We start from the raw sequence: 21,878 nt of genomic DNA, 5'->3' as shown, positions 1-21,878 counted from the left end.
CAGCCTTCCCGCCAAACCCGCGTCCAATCAGAACGCGCCACCACCCGGGACTCCGGCGAGAGCCAATCAGAAGCGGGGTTCTCGACCCCGCCCCTCCCCACAGCGCTGTGGACCAATGGGCATCAGCGGCGGTGGCGTGGCGGCCACGACGACGTGTGGGGCACGTCCGAGGAGCGCGAGGCGTGGCGCCGGCAGTTGAGCGGCGGCGGCGGCTAGAGCGGTTGGCGTTTGTGTGGCGGCGGCAGCGGCGGCGGTTGAGCTCATCATGGTACGGCCGGACGGAGCAGGAGGTCGGGCGGGCGGGCCAGGAGGCCTGGGGGCCGTGTTCCTGGTCGGGGGTTTGAGGCCGAGGACGCTGGAGAAGCCGCGTGTGGGCTTCTGGTGTGAGTCACGCGGCGACCCGAGCAGAGGCTGAGAAAGAGCAGCTGCGAAGGCAGAGCCGCAGTTCCGAGAGAATCGCCGTCCGAGGGCCTCGGCGGCCCGCGCACCTTAGCTTGTGGCCCCAGGGCTCAGAGCGGGCAGGCAGCCCCGGGCCCAGCCCCCGGCGCGCGGACAGTGGGCAGTGCCGGGCTCCGCAGGGAGGTCATCCGCCGAGAACCGGGGGCGCAGGATTTGGTCTGCGGGAGGCTTCCGAGAGGAAATGGAGCCAGGGACAGGAATATATATCATTAACTAAACGTCAGTGATCCAGGCGAGGACGGCCGTGCGCTCCCTTTCCGTGGACAGAGAGGAATGATTTCCCCGAGCGATTCCTTTCGTTGTTAGTCAGGTGGACGTGGCCCCTACTGACCACCGAGCTCCCCAGCCGCACTTTGTAAATGAAGACATTGGGTCACAGAGCTGACCCCGAACACACTGGGGCTGAGCAAGCAAGAGTGACACAGGCATTCTGTGAAATACAGCTGTTCTGGATTCAAAGCGAACACCATGGGTTTGAAAACCGTGTGGCTGGGTGGATTTCAAAGGCCTTCCCAGGGTGCTATTAGAGTCTCCTGTGGAGGAGTGAGTGCTCTGTCACTGGAGAAGGTCTTTCCAGAGCCCAGAGCTTCCCTCCGGAGTGAGGTGCAGGGACTGCTGCCTCACGATCTCTGAGATATGGTGCTTGTGTGATAGAAAACAGGACCAAGCTCCTAGGACTGTAAGTTAGAATTTAGGGTGGGTGGCACTCCTCAGATCTCACTTGATCTCTATGTATTTGTTAGGATGATGTATCTAAAATCAGCCAGAAGGTTGGGGAATCTAGAGTTACATTCCCAGCAGGAAATAGAGGGTACATTCAAAATATTTAATAGGTACTGTGAGTACAATCAGTTAGAAGATAGTACTTACAAAGATATGGGCATGGTTTAAGGAAACCACCAAAGGACAATGCAGTATCCCAGCATGTGACATTCTGGAAGCCATTAACTCCTAGGCTCCAAGGAGTGAGGGGCGGGAGCGCTTACAAGGAGCTGAGCGCATGGGTTTCTGATGACCGCTGATTGCCCACAGTCTGTGCCCTTGAGAAGGAACCCAAGACAGCCTGGCGGGGAGGGAGCCAGGAGCAAGCACCCTGACCACACCTTCCTCTAACCTCCATCTCTTGCTGCTGACTGATACAGGCTAATGCAACCAGAAGCTCGGGGGCACAGGTCAGCCTGGAACACAGAGCTGGACAGAGAACAGAGGGTAGATCTAGAGGGACAGGTGGAACCATGATGTAGATCCCATCCACATTTCCTTTCCCGGCTCCATTACTGCTTATCCGTTGGTCAGGACGCGATCAAAATTGCTATATTCTTCAGAGAAGTACTGTGACTAGCCATAACATGGAGTTTGTTATTGACATTACATGACTTGCAAGTTGTAAAGTAACTGAATTTACATATGGTAGTAAACACATAAGCTTTGGGGCTAATTCTGGCGCTATCAGCTCAGGTGCTTTGGAGCAAGCCAGTTTTCACAGGGATAAAATTAAAAGGGGTCACAGAAGTCTCCTTGAAAACAAGGTATGAGAAAGCCTGAGACACTGAGGCACATACAAACATTGAGTTACATCGGCGTGCCACGCAGAGACCACTGCCATGTTGCCCGGACTCACTCGTTGCTCTGCTTCCAGCGTGAGTGCATCTCCATCCATGTGGGGCAAGCAGGTGTCCAGATCGGCAATGCCTGCTGGGAGCTGTATTGCCTGGAGCATGGCATTCAGCCCGACGGCCAGATGCCCAGCGACAAGACCATCGGCGGAGGTGATGACTCCTTCAACACGTTCTTCAGCGAGACCGGGGCTGGCAAGCACGTGCCCAGGGCCGTGTTCGTGGACCTGGAGCCCACCGTGGTCGGTAGGTACCCTCCCACTCGTCAAGGGAAGCCCAGAACATTCGCCGGGTGCCTCCAGGTCAGAAGCCCGAGGTAGTTTCCAAGGGGAGCGGCCACCCAGGATGTGACAGTCACCTCGGAGCCTGGGAGACCCAGACCATGGGTGCCCAGGATAGTCCGGCTGGCACCCATGCATGGTGGCAGGGCCGGCCCAGTGACGCCCGGGGTGGAGCAGAGGGTGTGGGCGAGAGGCGCACACAGAGCCGCCTGGGTGCTCCCGTCCTTCGGGAACCGGCCACACTGGGGCTTGTTCCGTGTTGACTGGAGCCCTGAATGGCAGGTGGGCCGAGTCTGTCTCGGTGACTCTCCTGGGAGACCCGACCCCCAGCCTGGGAGGAGCGGCGGGGGCCGGCAGACGGGCGGGTCCCGGAGCCGGCCACGGGGGTGAGGCCAGCGTCCTCCAAGCCCGGCCGCTGTCCCCCCGCAGACGAGGTGCGCACGGGGACCTACAGGCAGCTCTTCCACCCGGAGCAGCTGATCACCGGGAAGGAGGACGCGGCCAACAACTACGCCCGCGGCCACTACACCATCGGCAAGGAGATCGTCGACCTGGTCCTGGACCGCATCCGCAAACTGGTGAGGGGGCACAGGGGCTCCCGGACGGGAGGGGAGGCCCGGGCTCTCGGCGGCGCGTGCGGCCCGGCTCACGCCTCTCCCTCCCGCAGGCGGACCTGTGCACGGGGCTGCAGGGCTTCCTCATCTTCCACAGCTTCGGGGGCGGCACCGGCTCGGGCTTCGCGTCGCTGCTCATGGAGCGGCTCTCGGTGGACTACGGCAAGAAGTCCAAGCTGGAGTTCGCCATCTACCCGGCGCCCCAGGTCTCCACGGCTGTGGTGGAGCCCTACAACTCCATCCTGACCACGCACACGACCCTGGAGCACTCGGACTGCGCCTTCATGGTGGACAACGAGGCCATCTACGACATCTGCCGGCGCAACCTGGACATCGAGCGGCCCACGTACACCAACCTCAACCGGCTCATCGGGCAGATCGTGTCCTCCATCACAGCCTCCCTGCGCTTCGACGGCGCCCTCAACGTGGACCTGACCGAGTTCCAGACCAACCTGGTACCCTACCCCCGCATCCACTTCCCCCTGGCCACGTATGCCCCGGTCATCTCGGCTGAGAAGGCCTACCACGAGCAGCTGTCCGTGGCCGAGATCACCAACGCCTGCTTCGAGCCGGCCAACCAGATGGTCAAGTGTGACCCTCGCCACGGCAAGTACATGGCCTGCTGCATGCTGTACCGGGGGGACGTGGTCCCCAAAGATGTCAACGCGGCCATCGCCACCATCAAGACCAAGCGCACCATCCAGTTTGTGGACTGGTGCCCGACCGGCTTCAAGGTAGGAGGGCAGAGCGCGCGTGTGCAGCTTTCTGCCCGTGGCTGGCCCGGGGGCGGGGTGCTGACCCGCCCAGAGGGTCCCTGTTCCAGGGCAGCGGGGCTGCAGGGACAACAAGGTTAGCAATCAGTGAGCTGGATGCCTCGATCTTGACCAATACTCACGCACCTTCACTTCTTAGAAGCAACCCATAATGCTCATGGGCTAACATTCCTAATATCGTACACTTCAGAGACAGAGGCCGAGACAGCTTTTAGAACCTAACGGCCTCAAGGGCAGCGAGGGAAGGACGGAGCTTTCAGAGACCTCCGACTGCAGGCCTGCCTGTCCTCAGGTTTCCCCGCTGCTCGCCCAAGGACCGTGTCAGTCTATGGTGTCATTCTGTGATACAAACAGTGGGTTCAGATTTCCCATTACTTCAGTCACCAGTTGTCACGCAATCTGAGGCAACGTTTACATTTTTGTAGAGAGGATCTTCTATTTTTATGTAGTGTTTCCTGTGGGACCAAGGGTGGTTCACTGCTGTTTCTCCAAGCCAGACTTGGAATGCCGCCTCCCATACAAAATCACACTAATAATTAAATGGCTTCTCCAACTGTGTTTAGTGTCACAGTGAAACGTCTGCCCAGAGAAGAGCATCCTGAATTTGAAGCCAAGTCCCAGAATGTCCCACCGTGATCACCAGGCTAAGTGCCTGGCCACGCCTGGGCTTGTTAACCCTGCGCCCTCTTCCTTGTTGAGTCCTTTTTCACAGCTGATCTGCGTTAGATAAGGTGCTGGCTCCTGCGTCTGAGCCCTGAGGAGTCCCTCCGGTGTGCTGGGAGTCACCATCTCCGGGGTGTTTGCAGATTGAAACTGAGGACAGGCAGCAGCGTGCGGGCCTTCATTTCCCATTTGAATCAGAGCTCGCCTCTGACCACAGCCACGGCGTTGCACCCTCCTGGCCCCTGTCAGCCCCTCAGGACACCTTGCCAGGGACCATCTGAGGGTGTACCACTCACACATGGAAAGTGACTCACGGGGTAAAGCGTGTGTGTAACAGGGCTCAGCAATTAGAAATATCCACGAAGGTAAACCTTCCGTAGATGCTTGCAGGCCTCCGAGGTTAGGTTATAGGTTGGTTTGAAAGCTTTTTTGTTACCATGCCACGCAGCCTGAGGGATCTTAGTCACTGGGCCAGATCAGCCCTTGGCCCCCTGCAGTAAACCGCAGCATCTGGACCACAGGGAAGTCTTGCTTCCCGTCCTGGCCGAGTGTGTGAGCCAGAGGGGAGGCCAGTCTGTGGGGAGGTACAGGAGGTCACACTGCTGTCCCCGCGGAAGACAGTTCACCCCTGATGGACAGGGATGCATCCTCACTTGTCAGTCTGAGTGTGACTTCGTGTGTTAAGTGTTTGCTCAGGAGTGCACCATTTTCGTGGAATCTTTTTCCATGTTTGTATTAGGTTTTCTCGTTATAAAAGTGTGTATGTGGCAAGATATTTCAGTCGTGCAGAAGGCTGAAAAGCTTAAGTCGTCTTCTAAAGGAGAAAATGTAGGATATTAAAGAGTGGCAGATACTGCCCCAAAATACAGCACCCGTTCCCACAGGACATCATCTAAAGTGGGTCCATCGCCCCCATTACCATTTCCGAGGCCACACCCCCAACTTCACCGTGTTCTGCTTCTCCGGCAGGTGGGCATCAACTACCAGCCCCCCACGGTGGTCCCCGGGGGAGACCTGGCCAAGGTGCAGCGGGCCGTGTGCATGCTGAGCAACACCACGGCCATCGCCGAGGCCTGGGCCCGCCTGGACCACAAGTTCGACCTCATGTATGCCAAGCGCGCCTTCGTGCACTGGTATGTGGGGGAGGGCATGGAGGAGGGGGAGTTCTCGGAGGCCCGGGAGGACCTGGCGGCGCTGGAGAAGGATTACGAGGAGGTGGGCGTGGACTCGGTGGAGGCGGAGGCCGAGGAAGGGGAGGAGTACTGAAGGCGCGGCCGCAGCCCCGCACCCGTTTCCCCGAGGGTCCCGTCACAGGTGTGTTTTCCTATTAAAGTTTTTGTGTTGAGCATCATCTGCGTGTGTTGCTTTGGGCCCAATCCCCCGCCAGATACCCGGCTTTCCAAGTGAGGCTAGGGGAGAACCGTGTTCCTCCCAGACGGCCGTGTTGCGCCGGGGCCGCACGTGTCTGGCTGCAGAGCATCGCCTGGCGCGTTAAACCGGAAGGGGGCGGGACCGGGACGCGCGCTCCCCGGGGCAGGAAGCGGACCCGAGCGGGTCTCCGGGTCGGGGCCCGCGTAGTGCACCCCGCGTGCAGCGGCGCTCCTCGGAGGAGCGGCGCCAGAGCTTCCCGCCCGGCCCAGGGCAAAGCCCTTTCCCGGGGGAAGCGCGCGTGCCTGCTCTGACGCCCCACCCCGATCCGGACGGCCTGGTAGAGCGCCGCTGCCGCTTCCCGCCGCTTCCGGGACCCGCCCCTCAGCGAGCGCCGGCCGCTTCCGCGTCTCTATGGTTCCGACTTCCGCGGCCAGCCAAACCTCGCGAGACCTCGGCGGCGCCGCAATGGCGAGACAGTGAGTGCCGCAGACGGGAGTCGGAAGAGCGGGCTGGGGCGGGACTCGGCGAGGTCGGTCGGGGGAGACTCGCCAGTCCGGGGCTGCCGGAACGGGGTGGCGGCCTGGGCGCCGTCCGCCGCCGAGACCGAGCTCCCTCCTTTGCCCCAGATGCCGCGTCACTGCTCCGCCGCCGGCTGCTGCACACGGGACACGCGCGAGACCCGCAACCGCGGCATCTCGTTCCACAGGTCAGCGCGCGTGCGCGTCGGCGCGCCGAGGGCCCCCTGCGCATGCGGCCGGGCCGCCGCCGCGCACGCGCCTTCGCGCCGGGGCGGGGCTCGGGTGGGGCCCGGGGCGGGCGACGATGCCGCGCGCACCTCCGTTTCTCCCGGGGCCTCCGCTTCCTGGTTTGCGCGCGGGTAGGATTCACCCGAGGTCCGCGGGCGGTATGAGCCGGGCCGCACCTTCCCATCGTGCTCACGGGCTCGCGGCCCCGCAGGCTTCCCAAGAAGGACAACCCGAGGCGGGGTTTGTGGCTGGCCAACTGCCAGCGACTGGACCCCAGCGGGCAGGGCCTGTGGGACCCAGCGTCCGAGTACATCTACTTCTGCTCCAAGCACTTCGAGGAGAACTGCTTTGAGTTGGTGGGAATAAGGTGAGCCTCCTGGCAGCCGGCGGTCGGGAGGGCGTGGACACGGGGTGGGTGGCCGGTGGGGAGGCCCCCGAAGTAGGAGCCCTGGTGCTTCCCACCTCGGAAACTCACCTTCCGCTCCAGATGGACCTGGGCAGTGAGATCCTAGCCCCACTCCTGCCGCACTGCAATCCCAGCGCTCCCAGCAAAGGCATGGAAGAAATGCGTTCTTCTGCCTGGTTCTTCGCTGCCGGTGGGGCCCTTAACTTGGGAAATTTCCTGAACTGATTGTCAGCATGATGCCCCCCACTTCTCACGAAGCCAGGGTGTCAGCCTGCTCTGCGACCGGCAATGTGGCCAGGCTGTGTTTCGTCTCATCCAAACCACTTTCCCCGCAGTGGGTATCACAGGCTGAAGGAGGGAGCGGTTCCCACCATATTTGAGTCTTTCTCGAAGGTGCGCCGGACCAAGACCAAGGGGCACAGTTACCCGTCCGGCCCCCCAGACGTCAGCCGGCTCCGGCGATGCCGAAAGCGGTACGTACTGTCCAACTGTGTGCAGCCCCTGAGGGACTGGGCTGCAGGGTGCTGGCCAGCAGCCTTCCTGGGCGGGGCTGGGAGCCTGTGGAGTGGGTTCAGGGGTGGGGGTCAGGGGGCCCCGCACCTGGCCCTGCACGTCAGTCTGTCCGTCTCTTCCAGCTGCTCTGAGGGCCGGGGGCCCACCACGCCGTTTTCCCTGCCTCCACCTACTGGCGTTGCCTGTCTTCCTGTGGAAGAGGCCTCGGCACCTGCTGCCTTGCCTGCCTCCCCAGCCGGGAGGCTGGAGCCTGGCCTCAGCAGCCCCTTCTCTGACCTCCTGGGCCCCTTGGGCGCCCAGGCAGATGAAGCGGGCTGCAGCACTCAGCCCTCCCCAGAGCGCCAGCCGTCACCCCTGGAGCCACGGCCTGTCTCGCCTTCAGCCTACATGCTGCGGCTCCCGCCGCCTGCCGGCGCCTATATCCAGAACGAGCACAGCTACCAGGTGGGCAGCGCCCTGCTCTGGAAGCGGCGGGCTGAGGCCGCCCTCGACGCCCTGGACAAGGCCCAGCGCCAGCTGCAGGCCTGCAAGCGGCGGGAGCAGCGACTGCGGCTGCGACTGACCAAGCTGCAGCAGGAGCGGGCACGGGAGAAGCGGGCCCAGGCCGACGCCCGGCAGACCCTGAAGGAGCACGTGCAGGACTTTGCTATGCAGCTGAGCAGCAGCATGGCTTGAGGGTGCCATCCGGCAGCGCTCAGGATGAGGATCCACCTGGAGGGGGAGCTGCCCTGAACTGTGGCCACCACAATAAAGGGGATCCCAGAAAGAAGCCCTGCGCTCTGGCTCAGCTGAGGGCTGGGGCCCCGCCCCCTGGGTACCACGTCCATCTCCCCCGACTGGCTGTAGCCCCCCAGAGGGCTCAGCCCTGCAGTCACGGTGATTCCCAAGCCCCCAGGCTGGCCGAGTTCCGCCTCACTCGGGCCATTGCTGAACTTGCTGTGCCTCCAGCTGAGCACCGGTTGTGTAAGGCCATCCACCCACCCACAACACCCGGGCCTCGTCCGTCAGGCCGGAGGAATGGCAGGCCCTGTGTTTACCCAGGGGGCACAACCCGAGGCAGGAAACGAGCTTTAAGGCTCAGAAGAGAAAAACTGTTTTTACCCCCAAGTGGCTTCCTGGCAGCCTAGACACAAGAGCTGTTGGTCCCAGAAGGGAGGCAGAATGGTGCCTTACCCACTGGGATGGACGCAGGACAGAGGATGCAGTGGCCCGACTCCACCCAGGCAGGAGCCTCCAGGCAGCCCAGGAGTAAGGCAGCCAACAAGGGGCCGGGAGAGGCCCGAGGCTGGCCTTCGTTCCTCCCTGCAGACCTCCATGGGGTGGGGAGCAGTTGGAGTGAACAAACAGCCTGCGAGGCTGGTGTGTCCTGAGCCCTCAGGCCATCTGGCCTGGCCTGGCCTCGGGAGGACTGGGGCTGGAGCCGCAGCGGGGACTATGTGGCGAGCTGTGGGTGCAGGTAGCACTGCCATGGCTTTAATGGAGGCAAGCCTATTGACAATAAATAGGCGGTGGGAACAGGTGGGGAGCCGGGATGTCTCTGACTTCATTCTCAGACACCCAAGGCCCTGATGTGCGCCCACTCCGGGGGGGGTGCCCAGCTGTCTGGAGGTGCTGACCCCTCTGGCTGGGAGCTGAGCTCAGAGCCCTTCGAACAATTCATCCGGAGTTAGACTCCACCTGCCCAAGCTCTGGGTGGCAGGACAGGACCCTTACTTATACCAACCTTGACAAGGGTCGGGGGTTGCTGTGTGGCCCACATCAAGGCATCTTGACAGCATGACCCAGTAGCGGGAGGCACAAGCCATGCTGGGTCCCTGCAGGATGGTGGGGGACCCAAAGCCAGCTCCCTGATGGGCTCCTCTGCCCCTCTGGGCCCTGGCCAGGCCCTTCCTCCTGTGGTGTCCTCACCATTGAGGCCTGGCATCCCACCCTGGGAGAGGATGCAAGCCAGAGACCTGCTTCACTGTCCACTTCCTGGGGGACGTGCGTCCTCAGCAATGAGATGGGGGGCTTTGGACGCCCCCGTGTCTGCTCAGATCCCTTCGGGAGGCTCTGGGCACTGAACCCCTCAGCTGCAGGCCCAAGAGTGACCAGCACGGTCTGCAGGGGGCAGGGTGGGGCAGGGCAGCACCGCTCGGGCCCTCATATGTCGGCCCCCAGCTCTGCACACTGCTTGTCTGAGATGTGGGAGGCCAGTGAGTCGATGATATCCAGCAGCAGCTGCTGGCTCAGCGAGCGCAGCGTGGGCAGCTTGGAAACCTGCGGGGGCAACCAGAGGCCGGAGGATGGAACCAGCTTCTCCCTTCTGCCCCAGGCCAGGCGACTGTGGTCTTATGGGGGGGTCAAGGAGCGGCCAGCGGGTGGACCTCTCCGTCTGGTTATCCCCAGCGCCCACTGCTGCAGGGAGCCAGGCTCCAGTCCCCCGCACCCCACCCGGGCCTGGCTACTGACAAGGGGAGTGCGCCCTGCAGGTAGGGCGGGAGCTCTGACCTTGGTGAACTGGTGCACAATGATGTGCAGGCAGTGCCGCTTCATGTCCAGGGCCTGCGTCTTGTCCGCCGCCTCCAGGATCTGCAACAGCGGGCTCCCTGAGGCGCCGCCCCGGCCCGTCCACGCCCACCCCTACCCCTGCCGCCGCTGGAACACGGAGGGCCAGGCCCAGACCCAGGGCCGCCACCTGTAGCACGTTCTGCACTGTCACGTTCATCTCCAGGTTCTGCTTGCAGTAGGCCTGCAGCCGGTTGTTGTAGAAGCCGTAGTAGTAGGGTGCCGAGAACAGGTAGCTGGGGGCTGGTTAAGGAGCCGCTGGCCAAGGAGCCTGCCTCCCCTCCCTGGGGAGGGCTACCCTGAGCGGCTGCTGCCGCCTCAGGACAGGAGGAGCCCGCCCACCACCAGGACGCTGGGCTCCCATGCAGGCAGAGCAGACCTGCCCTCTGCCTGGGCTCTGAACCACTCGGGGATCCAGGGCCCAATTCAGGATCCAAAGAACACCCCAGGCTCCTCTCCCAAGGAAAGTCCCCCACGCACCTGCAGAACCATCCTGCCCTACCCTGCTCCGACCAGCACAGAGTGGAACCCTCATCCCTCCTGGCTGCAGGCCCCTCTGAGCTGGACCGACTGCTCCAGAGAACTCAGGGGAGACGGGGCCACCCCGCCCGCCGAGGCAGGGCCAGCGGGGTCCAAAGCTGCCGGGAGTGGCCGGGAGCCCTGGGGCTAGGATGCAGTGAGTCCTCAGGCGGCATGTTGACCTCGCCGTAGTAGATGTAGCGCAGCATGGACTCGAAGGCCTGCCTGCTAGGCACCATCTCCCCGATGGAGATGTTCACCTGGCCGTCCTCGGGCATGAAGGACCGGAACATGGCCTCGAAGTAGCTGCAGACGGCAGGCAGCCTCAGCAAGGCGGCCAGCGCCGGACCCCGAGCCCACGTGGCACACCCCACCCACCTGGAGCGGGCGGCCAGGATGGCCTTGTGGGCTGGCCGCGGGTGCCCGTCCAGCAGGAGGGTGATGTCGCAGAACTCTGCGCCCGCGCCCTCCAAGTACGCCTTCATGTCCTGGATCAGAGACGTGCCTGGGGGCGTGGAGGGGGCCTACTAGAGGGCTGCTCCTGACTTGCGGCTTGAGACCCGCCCCCTGCGCATCTGGCACGTGGCCGCGCCCCCCAACAAGCCCCTCCCCCTGCTCTGGCCCTTGGGGCTCCGCCCCCCACCCCGCAGACTAGCCTCTTCTCCGACTTGGCCCCCGGAGCCCGCCCCGCCCCTGTGCTGTGTCACCTGGAGCGGGGGCCAGGGGGTGAAGGAGCCTAAGGTCCCTTCCCGGCTCGGTGGGGACGGGACAGGGAGGCACTGAGCGTCTGAGGGCCGCGCCCACCCCTCACCAGGCCCCAGACCTGGGCACACCTGTAAGAGAAGCTGGCCCACTAAAGACAGACCCTCAGGCCTGGCGCCCCAGTCAGGGCCCAGCGAGGGCCCATGTGCCCCCAGGAACGCCCCCAGAGGTGCGGCCGTGGCGCCCAGCCCACTTGGCGGGGCTCCGCCTTGCCCGAGCATGAGTCGCCTGTGGTTGGATCCTGTGTCCAAGCTGCCCTCCGCCCTCGAAAGAGGCACAGGCTCCCTACCTATGTCCGCCGGCTGGTCGGAGGGGGCGCGGGGCGGCGGCTGCTGCTTCCGCCGCACAATCTCCACTATCAGAGGGGAGGAGAGGCGCTCGAATTCCTTCATCATGATCACCTGGTTGAAGTGCGACTCCTTCACCACGAAGTTCAGGCAGTGCTCCTGCACACACAGGCGGCAGGCGCCGGGTCAGGCTCCCCGGGCTGGGGCCGCAGAGGGAAGGGCGGGGGTGGGGTCCTCCGGCGGACCCCGCGGGCACCTTGAGCTGGCCCAGCTGCAGCCGGGCGGCGCTCTCGCACACGACCAGCACATTCTGCAGGTCCACCGAGGCCTCGATGTACTGGCGACACAGCTGCTCCAGGCGGCAGAGCTGGAAGCCCAGCGCGAGCTTGTACACGTCCATGATGAGCAGCACGTCCTCCACGTGACCTGCGCCCCCAGAGCCCCCTGAGCCTCGGGCCGCGCGGAGGGGACGGGGGCTGGGAGCCGCAGGCCGCCCCCGCCCGCCCACCTGGGGCCCACCCACCGGGGCCCGCCCCGCCGCGGCGCGCCGACCTTTCCGCGGGTACTGGATCTTGTCGGTGTAGAGGAACTGCATGAGCACCTCGAACGGCCGCGCCTCCGCCTCGCGGATGGCCACGCGCAGCAGGGCCGGCCGGGCCGCTCCCGCAGCGGCCGCGGGGCCCTCCCTGGGCGCCGGGGCCGCCTCCTCCTCCAGCTTCTGTGGGCAGAGGACGAGGACTCAGGGCGCCACGGAAGCGGCGGGCGGCCGGGGCAGGGGCGCTGCGGGGCGCGCGCGGCCTCACCCGCGCCTGTGCGATCTTCCTGCGCAGCCAGCGGCTGCGCGCCGTGACGATGGCCACGTGGCCCTGCACCAGCTCCTCGTTCTGCGGGGAGAGGCAGGGCTCGGTGGAGGGCGGGGGCCCAGGGCAGGGGCCGCCGGCGGGCACGGGCCGTAGCGGGCGGGGTTGGGGCGGGGGGCACCCACCTCGCCCAGCACGAACTCCAGGTCGCAGAACTGGCGGCTCTCCCACAGCCGCCCGTAGTCCTCGTGAAGCGTGCACTTGGGGTAGCAGGAGAACTGCGAGCAGAGACCCCGCTGCAGGCCAGCGCGGCACAGCCCCCCGCCACCCAGGGGCCGGCCGGCCCACCCGGCGCCCACGAGCCCCCCCGCCCGGCCCCAGTTTCCAGGGCCTCCACGGCAGGCTGCCCCACCTGGAACCGGTACATCTCCCCGCTTCGGATGTTGTTGTCCACTGTGCCCCCGAAGATGTACATGGCGTCTGAGATGACAGCGGCCGCGTGGAAGAGCCTTCCGCTGGGCAGCTGGGTGGGGAGGGGTCAGTCAGCGGAGGGGACGGGGAAGGCAGGGTGTGTCCGGCGGCGGGGCTGCCTGAGGCCCCGCGCTAGCCAGGCTGTAAGCAAGGACGGCACCAGTGGCCTGGAAGAGCGGGGGTCCCAGGACAGGAGACCACACACACCCCCAGAAAAACCATGTGTGGGGGGAGGTGGGCCTGTGTGCGCAAGAGGGAGGGATAGACCTTGTGCCCCGCAGGGCGGCACCGGGCGCCGGGGGCCACGGGCTTCGGGCCGCCCCTCACTTGCTGGGTGACCCCGGAGCCTCCGCCTCCTGACTGCACCACCGGCTCCAGGGTGTGAGTGGGGGTACGGGGAGCCACAAGGGTGCCGGGCCTCACCTCTGAGGCAGGGAGGGAGGGCTGCCTGGAGGTGGTGCTGCCAAAGTCCAGGCCAAACACGTCCCGGGACTTCTTGCAGCCAGCCCGCTCCTCGGAGCCGGGGGCAGGCACCTCCTCGGAAGTAGACGCTCGCTCTGGCATCTCGGCCCCACCGACCTGGGGAGATAGGCGTGCGCAGGGGCCCTCAGCAACAGCTGGGCGGGTGGCGGGAGGCTGCTGCTGGTCCCACCCAGGGTGCGGATGGGTGCTGTGGCCACAGCCTGGGTGTAGGAGGGGCCAGACGGGGGCTCCCCTGGCATGGCGGAGACGGGATCCAGGCCTCGTTCACACACACATCCCGGGAACAGCACTGCGGTGTGATAACCCCGCGGGTGCTGAGTGGAGGGCAGAGGCCAGGGGCCGGCTGTGTCCGGGGCTGGGGGCCCTGGGCAGCCCAGCCTCACTCCTGCCGGCCGTCTGGAGCTCCCGGCCCCGGCCCCGGCACTCACCTCGCTCTCCGAGCTTGGCTGGATGACCTCCCAGGTCTGGAAGTCCACGTCGTAGCAGTGCAGCTCATTGGGGAGGGTGTTGTCAGCCGCGCCCCCAAACACATAGAGGTGGCGGTCGAAGGCCACCATGGTGTGCCCGTAGCGCCGCTGCGGGGGCGGCGGAGAACCCCGGAGCAGGTGCTCGGTGGGGATGCGTGTCCAGCTGCAAGGCAGGTGCACGCTGCTTGTGACCATCCGCCGCCCTGCAGCCTCCGCCTGGGCGCTGAGCCCCTCACCCCAGTCCACCCTGGCACCAGCCCTGTCTGGCCCCTCAGGACCACTGTGGAGTCTGTCTCAGCCTCACTCCCCGCCACAGAGCGGGCAGCCGTGGAGACCCGGGGATGGCTGTCTTCATGCTGAGACCGGGAGGAGGGCCATCCAGGCTGCGTTAGGGCCCTGAGCCAAGGCGGCCAGCTGCGTGTGGGGTGTGCAGGGGCAGCACCTGGGCACGTGCGGGGCGCTGATGGGGGCCCGCCCTCAGGGCACTCACGTTTGGTCCTTGAACTCGAACTGGAAGAGGTTGTTGGTTATCTTGGCCCCACTCTGGCCCGAGAAGACAAACATCCTGTCCCTGCACACAGCCGCGGGGAAGTTGCAGCAGGAGGGCGGGATCTCACCACTCTGGGCCACCTGCGTGGTGGGGAGGCCACTCAGCCCTGCGCCCGGCCCGGCCCGCTGAGCTGGGGCTACACTCACCCCTGAGGAGGGGTCACAGTCCATGTCTGCGCAACAGCTTAAAGCCCCCACGTGAATGGACCCAGGGTGAGCAGTTGGGGTGACGCCCTCACGACAGGGGCGGCAGGGCGGTGGGTGGACAGACCGTCCAGGACTGCAACAGCGGTCACCCCCATCATGTTCGAGGAAGGATGCATCGTCCCCAACTATGGTAGTCACAGGGTCAGCTATGGTCACCCAGGCTGGAGCAAGGTGGCCTCCCCGCCCCACACCCCTCACCTCCTCCCAGCACGTGAGCTCCCGGTCCTGGAGGCCAATGGTCCACATGTCGTTCAACCTGCATCGGGACGCAGAGGGGGCAGGACCCCACAGTTGGGCTGGCGGTCAGGGTGGGCCTGGGCCCGGCCAGGACAGAAGGCCCGAGGAGGGAATCTGACCAGGGGACTACAAAGCGGCCTGGGTGTGGGGGCTTCGGCTGGGGGCTGCCCTGAGGCCCCGGGGGCCACCATGAAGCCTGCGGCACTCGGGGCTTCCAGAACTGGCTGAGGTCCTGGGGACTGAGCGCTTGGTGTTTTTGTAATCAGAACATAGCAATGTCAGCGTTCCACAACAGGAAGGAGCCGGCTTCTCCTGCTCTGCACTCCGAGGACACCAGCTATGGTCCCTAACATCCTTGGCCAGCAGCCCAGATGTGGGGGGCTCAGCACACCTTGTCACCCCAGGAGTTTCAGGGGTGCCAGAGCGCCTGTCCCTGGTGGGGGTCTGGCTGGGGGCCTCCACTCAGTGGCCTTCCCCCTGCCCATCTTCCTGTTCCCCCAGCCCCATCCACACACCCACACTCCTGAGAAACCCCAGCTCACACCCCCTCCCCAGGGCAGGAGGGCCGCTCTGTGCCCCGGTGCATTTCTGAGCCACCGCCTACCTGGCGTTGCCGTCATAGCCCGCAAAGATCCACAGCTTGTCGCTGTACACCGTGGCGCCATGGGCCGACCGGGCGACTGGAAGCCTAGGGTGAGGGGAGGGCAGGGCTAGGGGGCACCCTGGGCGGAGCTGAGCCGCACGGCCCCACGCAGCCCGGGTCCCAGCCCTGCGGCCCCACCGCCCCAGGGTGGCCGTGCCTACACCCACTGACCCGGGCTGCCGGGAATAAGGGACCGGGCAGAGGCTGAGCCCGCGAGGCCAGGGCACTGGACGAGGAGTCACATGTACAAGGGCACAGAGCCCCCTCCAAGCCCCCACCTGGTATCGAGGGGGTGCCTGTGAAATGGCCAGAGAAGCACCACCCGCGGACCACTGGGTCCCCCTACCCTCTGGAGGGATCCAGGGGAGCTAAGAGCCAGGGATGCACAAACAGGGCCAGCTGGCAAGCAACACTGACTCCCAGCTTGGGCCACTGCATGCCCTCTCTTTCAGGCTGCGGGCTCATCTAGTTTTTAAAGTCTTCACTGGATTTATCACAGTACTGCTTCCGTTTTGTGCTTCCGTCCCTTGGCTGAGGCAAATGGGATCGCAGCTCCCTGACCAGGGTTCGAACCCACACCCCCTGCCTTGGAAGGCGGAGTCTTAACCCCTGTGCTGTCCCAGAAGGCCCCTTCATCTGTAACCCTACAGAGGCCAGTCCAGGCCCACTGCCCCCCAAGACCTGGCATGGCGGCCCCTACGCCCCAATGCCTCGGCACAGTCTCACCGTCCTTCAACTTTCCACTCTGTCCACTGGCCAGTTGCAAACTTGTATTCAAAGAGGTCATTTTTGTTCTTCAGGTTTGAGTTGGAGTAAATGTCCCCAGTGTAGCCCCCTGTAAAGAGAGCAAGAAGCCCTCACAGGCCAAGGTGTCAGGTCAGTCTGCAAACCCAGGGGGCAGGGGTGGGATCTGCCCTCGGTCGGCATGTCCCCCAGGACCCCTGCAGCCCATCAGCTCCTGTTCGAGGCTCTGGGGACAGCAGCCGGGCTGCAGAGGCAGATGGTCCCCCCCGGAGATCAGGATGGTTGGGGGAGGGGCCCCCGAGAGGCCCCCGACCCATCACAGGCGCTGGAGGACGGGGCACAGAGAGGCTGGCCCAGCACAGCCCGGGGCCGAGGCTCACCGAAGACGAACATGCTGCTCCCGTAGACCACGGCCGAGTGGTGGTAGCGGGGAGCCGGAGGGGTCCCGGTGGTGAAGGCCCTGCGGGGGGAAGGGGCAGCAGGTGTCAGCAGCAGGCAGCCCCATCACCCCCAAAACTGCCCTCTACTCTCTCATTACAGAAGCCTTAAAAAAACTGTCAAGCATTAAAAAACGAAACCAAGCACTAAAAGCTAACATATAACACCTTTGCCAAAAGCCACTGTGCACAGCTTGAGGGTGCACCCCACCTTCCCCACAATTATGCCTCTGAGTAATTTTCTGTAATTTCTCTATGACCAACTCCGTGAACATGAATTTGAGCAAAGTCCAAGAGAGAGTGGGCTTCCCTGATGGCTCAGTGGTAAAGTATCCGCCTGCAATGCGGGAGCCCCAGGAGCCAGCTGCAGGAGACCCAGGTTCAATCCTGGGGTCGGGAAGATGCCCTGGAGGAGGAAATGGCAACCCACTCCAGGCTTCTTGCGTGGAGAATCCCATGGACAGAGGAGCGTGGTGGGCTACAGTCCACGGGGTCACAAAGAGTCGGACACGACTGAAGTGATGTAGCACAAACCCGCGTCAGGAGACAGTGGAGGGCAGGGCAGCCTGGTGCGCAGTCTATGGGACCGAGCGAATGGACAACGATCTTCTGTGGTGGGGTCACATGTAGGCATCCTGGCCACCCTGGAACCACCCACCCCCGCGGCCCCAGGCTGAGCCGTGCTCTGCCGCACAGGTGTCCCTGTGGCTTATTCACACGATTACACACCCACTTATACTGCTTTCCTGGGGCTGCTCCTTTTCAGACTTTTAACTGAAGCAATTTTTAACCTAGAATTCAAAGTCTTGAGAGTGATTTACCAGTTCATCCGTAACTCTTAGACACAGGTTACGGTCAAGCATGAGAGAAACAACACACAAACTGAAGTGACCCCAGCGCCACCCGGGGGTCTGGGCAAGGGTGCTGCTGCGAGTCCCGGGTCCGGACACCCTCCTCTGTCAAAGGTGGGGGCGGTGAGCGCCGCCCCCTGCCCCTCCCCGCACCGCGCGGAAGGCAGGGCCCTGAGCTGCTGCAGAGGCTGGCGGCGGGCACAGCTCAGGAGGAAACCCAACACTTCTGAGCCCCAGGATCTTTTCCTCCCCTCAGCTGGGAGCTGCCCCCAGCGGGGCTGGACTGGAGCAGATGGCCACAAACATCCAGAGCTCAGAGAGAGCAGGTGTCTTGCCCAAGGCCACACAGCGGGGGAAGGAGCCAGGACCTGCCGGCTGCCCACTGCCCATGCAGGGCCTCCTGGAATGGGATGGGCCCCAGGGGAAGGAAGGGTGGGGGCAGCTGCTGGGAGGCCCCTGTAGTGGCAGAGACCACCCTGGGAGGACCCGTCAGCTCATGGCCCCCCAGTCGGCTCCCACAGCAGCCCCTGGCCAGGGAGATGGACCTGGTGATGGAACAGCTCTCCTGAAGCAGAGTCTAAGGACCCACAACTGGATCAAATAGATCCCCTAAAATCACAGGATTCGGAAAAACCAATCTCAGCCATAGACCGGGAAAGAAAGTCAGGAAGTAGAAAGAAAAGAGAAGAAGGCCAGGGGCCACTAAGAGAAGGGCTGGGCGCAGCCGCCAGCGCCGCACGCACGGGGCCTGGCGGGGCTCCGAGCCCGGGTCGGGGCGCTCACCTGCACCAGGAGCAGTCCTTCACGTCGAAGCGCAGGAGATCGTTGAGCATCGTCTTCCTGAAAGGCAGCGGGGCCGGGGCATGGGCACAGCCTGGGGCGGGACAGCTGACCGCGCGGCTCAGCCAGGGCAACCAGCTGGTGCTCGAGGGCCCGGAGAGGGGGCCCCAAAGGGAGCTCCCCGGGGCCGCCAGGGAGGCGGGGCCCGCCTGCGCAGCGTCAGGACGCACGCCTGGTTCCGGGCACCTCGCGCCTCCCCGGCCACGCCCCCACCCACACTCCCGCTCCCAGGCCTCGGAGGGTCAGGGAGGCCCCTTGCCTTCTCTCTCTTCCGGTCGCCTCTTTATCGCACAGCTAAGGTGATAACCACATTCAAGATACAATAAAGCGCAAAGAAAATAAAATCCACAAGCCACCTAGCAACACCCACCCATCCCCCAGCCCTCATTAGTAAGAGCGAGAAGGGCGCCCACCCGAGAAGAGCCCAGCACCCCTGCCGTGGGCCAGGCCAGCGCGCCCGCTCCCGGTCCAGGACACAGCCTGGGAGACCACAGGGCCCGAGGCCACGCGGCCCCCAGGCGGAGAAGCAGAGGAGACCGTGGCCCCTCCCGCCCTGTGCACACCCCTCCGCGCGGGGAGGAGCCGCTGTGTTTACAAAGTTACAGCTCGGACGAGACACATCCTTCTCTGTTTCTCAGTGTCACACTGCAGAGAAAAGGTTTCTGCTTCCGGCTACACAGCTGTCACTCAAAGGCTGTGTCCCGGGCACAGGGCGGGGGACTCATCACCCCCGGCCCTGCGCTGGCCACCAGGCCCTTTCTGGCTTGGGGGAGTCTCCTTCAGGCTGCGGTAAACCCCTGGGGACGGATGCTGCCTCTTCTGCATTTCATTCGCGCAAATGACACACGTGTATTGAATTGTGGGTGCTGGGACACAGCTCCAGCTCTGGTCGAGGAGACAGACAGCAAACATCTGGGTGCCCTGGGGACCAGTGGAGCCCGCAAGAGGTGCAGAAGTGGAAGGGAGGCCACCAGCTAGTCCGTTTGGTTTGAGAGGTGGTGGGGGAGGCCTCAATCCCAGGAGAATTAGAGGAGGGGCAGGGAGGGTGGGAAGCAGGGAACAGGCAGTGGGAGGGGAGGGGCAGTGGGAGGAGCGAGGCAGTGGGAGGGGCCTCACGTGCAACCAAGAGGCAGTGAGGCAGAGTGTCCAGTGCCACACAGACAAGGGCAGGGGAGCTGTGGACGCAGGCGTGTGGGGTCTCACACGCTGCCAGGAGGGTGTGCGCCTCTCCCCAAAGAGATGGGACCCTACTGGGGTTATGAGCCAAGAAGGAACATGCTCCACCTGGCTGCGCATGGGCAGAGAGGCTGGAAGCCAGGGGTCCCGCCCAGGAGACCCTTCTCTCCAGTGTGCAGGCCCCACGGAGGGATCCTGTGGGACTGCGGCCGCAGCCCATCAGAGGCCAGGCCTGCCTGAGCTACAGGCCAGTCTGTGGCAGAGAGGGGCGGACAGGCTCAAGGGTGGCATCAGTCTGTGCCCACAGCACCCCAGCTCCACAGAGACACCTGTGTCCTGGGCCATGACAGCCCAGGGCTCACTGACCCTCAGGAGCACCCTGCAAAAGCAAGGCGGAGGCAAACTGCCTTCGACAGAGGAGACCCAGAGGCAGTGGAGGGTTGAAGTCACCTTCTCAAAGCCACCAAGCTGACCTCAACCAAGCCCCGTGTGTCCAAGAAGCCCAACTTCAGCCCCACACCCAGCTGGCTCCCAACCCTCCAGAGCCCCGGGGGGCCATCCCTGAGCTCTCCCGAGTACATCTGGGGTGGGCGCGGCAGGGAAGCCCAGCAGACTCCCGACGACACAGTTCTGCCACGTTGAGCCCTCTGCTCCAGACTCTTCCTCGTTGGCCTGGCTCACTCCTCTCCAGGGAGGCTGAGCAGACCGCACACCCTTCTCCTGCTGCAAAACAAGCCTGCCTGCCTGCTGTGCTGCACTTGGCAGGGCCCCGCCCTTGCTAAGACAGCTCCGTCCCTCTGGGGAGATCTAGCTCCTGGAGGAAACAGGCCAGCAGCAGGACACAGCCGCACAAACCAAGGGCCACCTGGGTAGTTACTTCACGGAAGGAAGCCAGCCACCACTAAGCTGGGAACCGTCCGCGGGGTGGAGTGGGCCACCGGGAAAGGCTGTTTGCCTGGCGTGTGCAGCGAAACGTAGGGAAACCCTTGTGCAAGTGAGAGATGCGGGAAGGCAGGAAATCTGTGTCCTCCGAACCTTGTCAGCTGCCCGCGAGCGTGTGAGGGAGGTGCGGAGAAGGAGCAGTGTCTGGCCGGGGTGACGGCCGGGGCAGACGTGTCTCCTTCAAGGCTGTGTCCACTCATGCGGAAGAACAGGGCCGGTTCCCCAACCTGAGTGTGTGCTCCCCATCGCTGAGGAGGCCTCACGGATTCGGAAGCACAGGCCCAGGGCTTAGCTAACACCTGGAAGGGTGGCAGTGGAGCTGCAGAGACCAAGTCCCCACCACCCCGCTCCTCCCTTGGGACCCAGACTCACCCGTTGTCTCCACCAAACACATAGATGGCATCTTTATAGGCTACCACTGTGTGCTTGCTGCGCCTAGAGACAGACAGGGGTGGGCGGCTGTCAGGCCAGGACCCTCCTGGGGGGCACCCGCCAACCAGATTCGGCGTGGGGGGCTGCCACCGAAGTCGGATAGCAACCCTCCTCCCCAAGATCGGTGGAGACTCCCAAGCTCCACCAGCACCCCCAAAGGACTCCCCGTGTGGGGACCCCTGACTCTCCCACCCCACTGCGGAGCCCAGGGGCTCCAGCTCCACACCCACAAATACAACGTGACCGCAGTCCGCAGCCCCGGGCACCCTGCTCGGGGATCCCCTCGGAAGCCCCTTCCCCTAACGCTGATCACCAACACCCCTCCCCGCCCCCCAAATACTACCGCGTCGGGCCCCGGGACTGCGCGGCCCGGCCTCGCCCCTGTGCCCCGCCGGAGACCTGCTCGGACCTCCCTCGTCCCCGGGACCCCCCGCCCCGCCGTACCGGGCCCCCACGAACTCGTCGCAGGGCGGGAGGCGTCGCCAACGATGCACGGTCTCAAAGGGCCCGAAGTTGAGCGTCAGGTACTCGACGCTGTCCGAGCAGCTGTGGTCAAAGTCCACGCTCGGGGCCACCTTGGACCGCGCGCCGCCGGCCAGCGCCCCGGCCCCGATCGGGCCGCCCGAGCCGCCCGGCCCCGCCATGCCGAGTCCTCGGCCGATGGGCCCCCGGGGCCGCGGGACGCGCTGCCGCCGCCCCGAGCCGCCCCCGCGGAACTACATTTCCCGGCGATCCCTGCGCCGACGGGCGCCCCGCACTTCCGGGCCCGCCCCGCGCTTCCGGCCGGGGCAGTCCGCACTCCTGGGCGAGCCTCGCGTGGACTCTACCAGCTGGCCTGCGCGGCGAGCTCATGGTAGTCTCCCTGAAATGTTTTCCGTGGCGCGCGGTACCCCCTCACTCCCCGCTCCAGAGTGCGTGGGCCCGGCAGCAGCCCCGCATGTCCCCGGCGCGGCTCCCGGCATGCCCTGCGCCGTGGCTCTCTCGCGATTGTCCGCCGCGCCCGGGATCCCGGAAGGAAGGGTTCCGGGCTCGCAGCGGCCGC

The 21,878-nt window shown here is 64.6% G+C and overlaps 3 protein-coding genes across 6 annotated transcripts; 2 read left to right on the top strand and 1 right to left on the bottom strand.

The window, feature by feature from the left end:
* The first annotated feature begins 2,185 nt into the window (after window positions 1–2,185).
* LOC129542343 (tubulin alpha-3 chain) lies at window positions 2,186–5,672 on the top strand. Its single transcript, XM_088828393.1, has 4 exons — window positions 2,186–2,321; window positions 2,786–2,934; window positions 3,024–3,704; window positions 5,376–5,672. Exons 1-4 carry the CDS (start codon window positions 2,201–2,203, stop codon window positions 5,670–5,672), a joined length of 1,248 nt encoding a protein of 415 aa, XP_088684519.1. The 5' UTR covers window positions 2,186–2,200.
* Window positions 5,673–6,177: 505 nt separating this feature from the next.
* THAP7 (THAP domain containing 7) lies at window positions 6,178–8,963 on the top strand. 2 transcript variants are annotated; one of them, XM_055404965.2, is made up of 5 exons: window positions 6,178–6,253; window positions 6,404–6,483; window positions 6,735–6,890; window positions 7,265–7,402; window positions 7,565–8,963. In XM_055404965.2, exons 2-5 carry the CDS (start codon window positions 6,404–6,406, stop codon window positions 8,115–8,117), a joined length of 927 nt encoding a protein of 308 aa, XP_055260940.2. In that variant the 5' UTR covers window positions 6,178–6,253; the 3' UTR covers window positions 8,118–8,963. The 2 variants fall into 2 exon arrangements, with proteins under 2 accessions (XP_055260940.2, XP_088684518.1); XM_088828392.1 differs by lacking the exon at window positions 6,178–6,253 and adding an exon at window positions 6,289–6,306.
* LZTR1 (leucine zipper like post translational regulator 1) lies at window positions 8,894–21,560 on the bottom strand. Of its 3 annotated transcripts, none has more exons than XM_055404867.2 (21): window positions 21,281–21,560; window positions 20,777–20,839; window positions 18,230–18,286; window positions 16,539–16,618; window positions 16,141–16,249; window positions 15,376–15,459; window positions 14,733–14,790; window positions 14,269–14,408; window positions 13,740–13,941; window positions 13,252–13,407; window positions 12,770–12,880; window positions 12,543–12,635; window positions 12,361–12,441; window positions 12,110–12,275; window positions 11,814–11,983; window positions 11,560–11,716; window positions 10,887–11,013; window positions 10,665–10,814; window positions 10,120–10,225; window positions 9,933–10,013; window positions 8,894–9,701 (listed from the first exon to the last, which is right to left on the bottom strand). In XM_055404867.2, the coding sequence occupies exons 1-21, from the start codon at window positions 21,478–21,480 to the stop codon at window positions 9,585–9,587; spliced, it is 2,508 nt and encodes an 835-aa protein (XP_055260842.2). In that variant the 5' UTR covers window positions 21,481–21,560; the 3' UTR covers window positions 8,894–9,584. The 3 variants fall into 3 exon arrangements, with proteins under 3 accessions (XP_055260842.2, XP_055260843.2, XP_088684514.1); XM_055404868.2 differs by lacking the exon at window positions 21,281–21,560 and adding an exon at window positions 20,498–20,703 and having other exon boundaries at window positions 20,777–20,825; XM_088828388.1 differs by lacking the exons at window positions 20,777–20,839; window positions 21,281–21,560 and adding an exon at window positions 18,700–20,487.
* Between the last annotated feature and the right edge of the window lie 318 nt (window positions 21,561–21,878).

This window comes from Moschus berezovskii, chromosome 19 (assembly GCF_049115385.1).
Source record: "Moschus berezovskii isolate FMDL1 chromosome 19, NW_MosBer_1.0, whole genome shotgun sequence".
In the NCBI taxonomy this organism is placed as follows: Eukaryota; Metazoa; Chordata; class Mammalia; order Artiodactyla; family Moschidae; genus Moschus; species Moschus berezovskii.
Note: the sequence above shows the minus strand (reverse complement) of the source record. Positions and strands in the feature narration are given on the sequence as shown.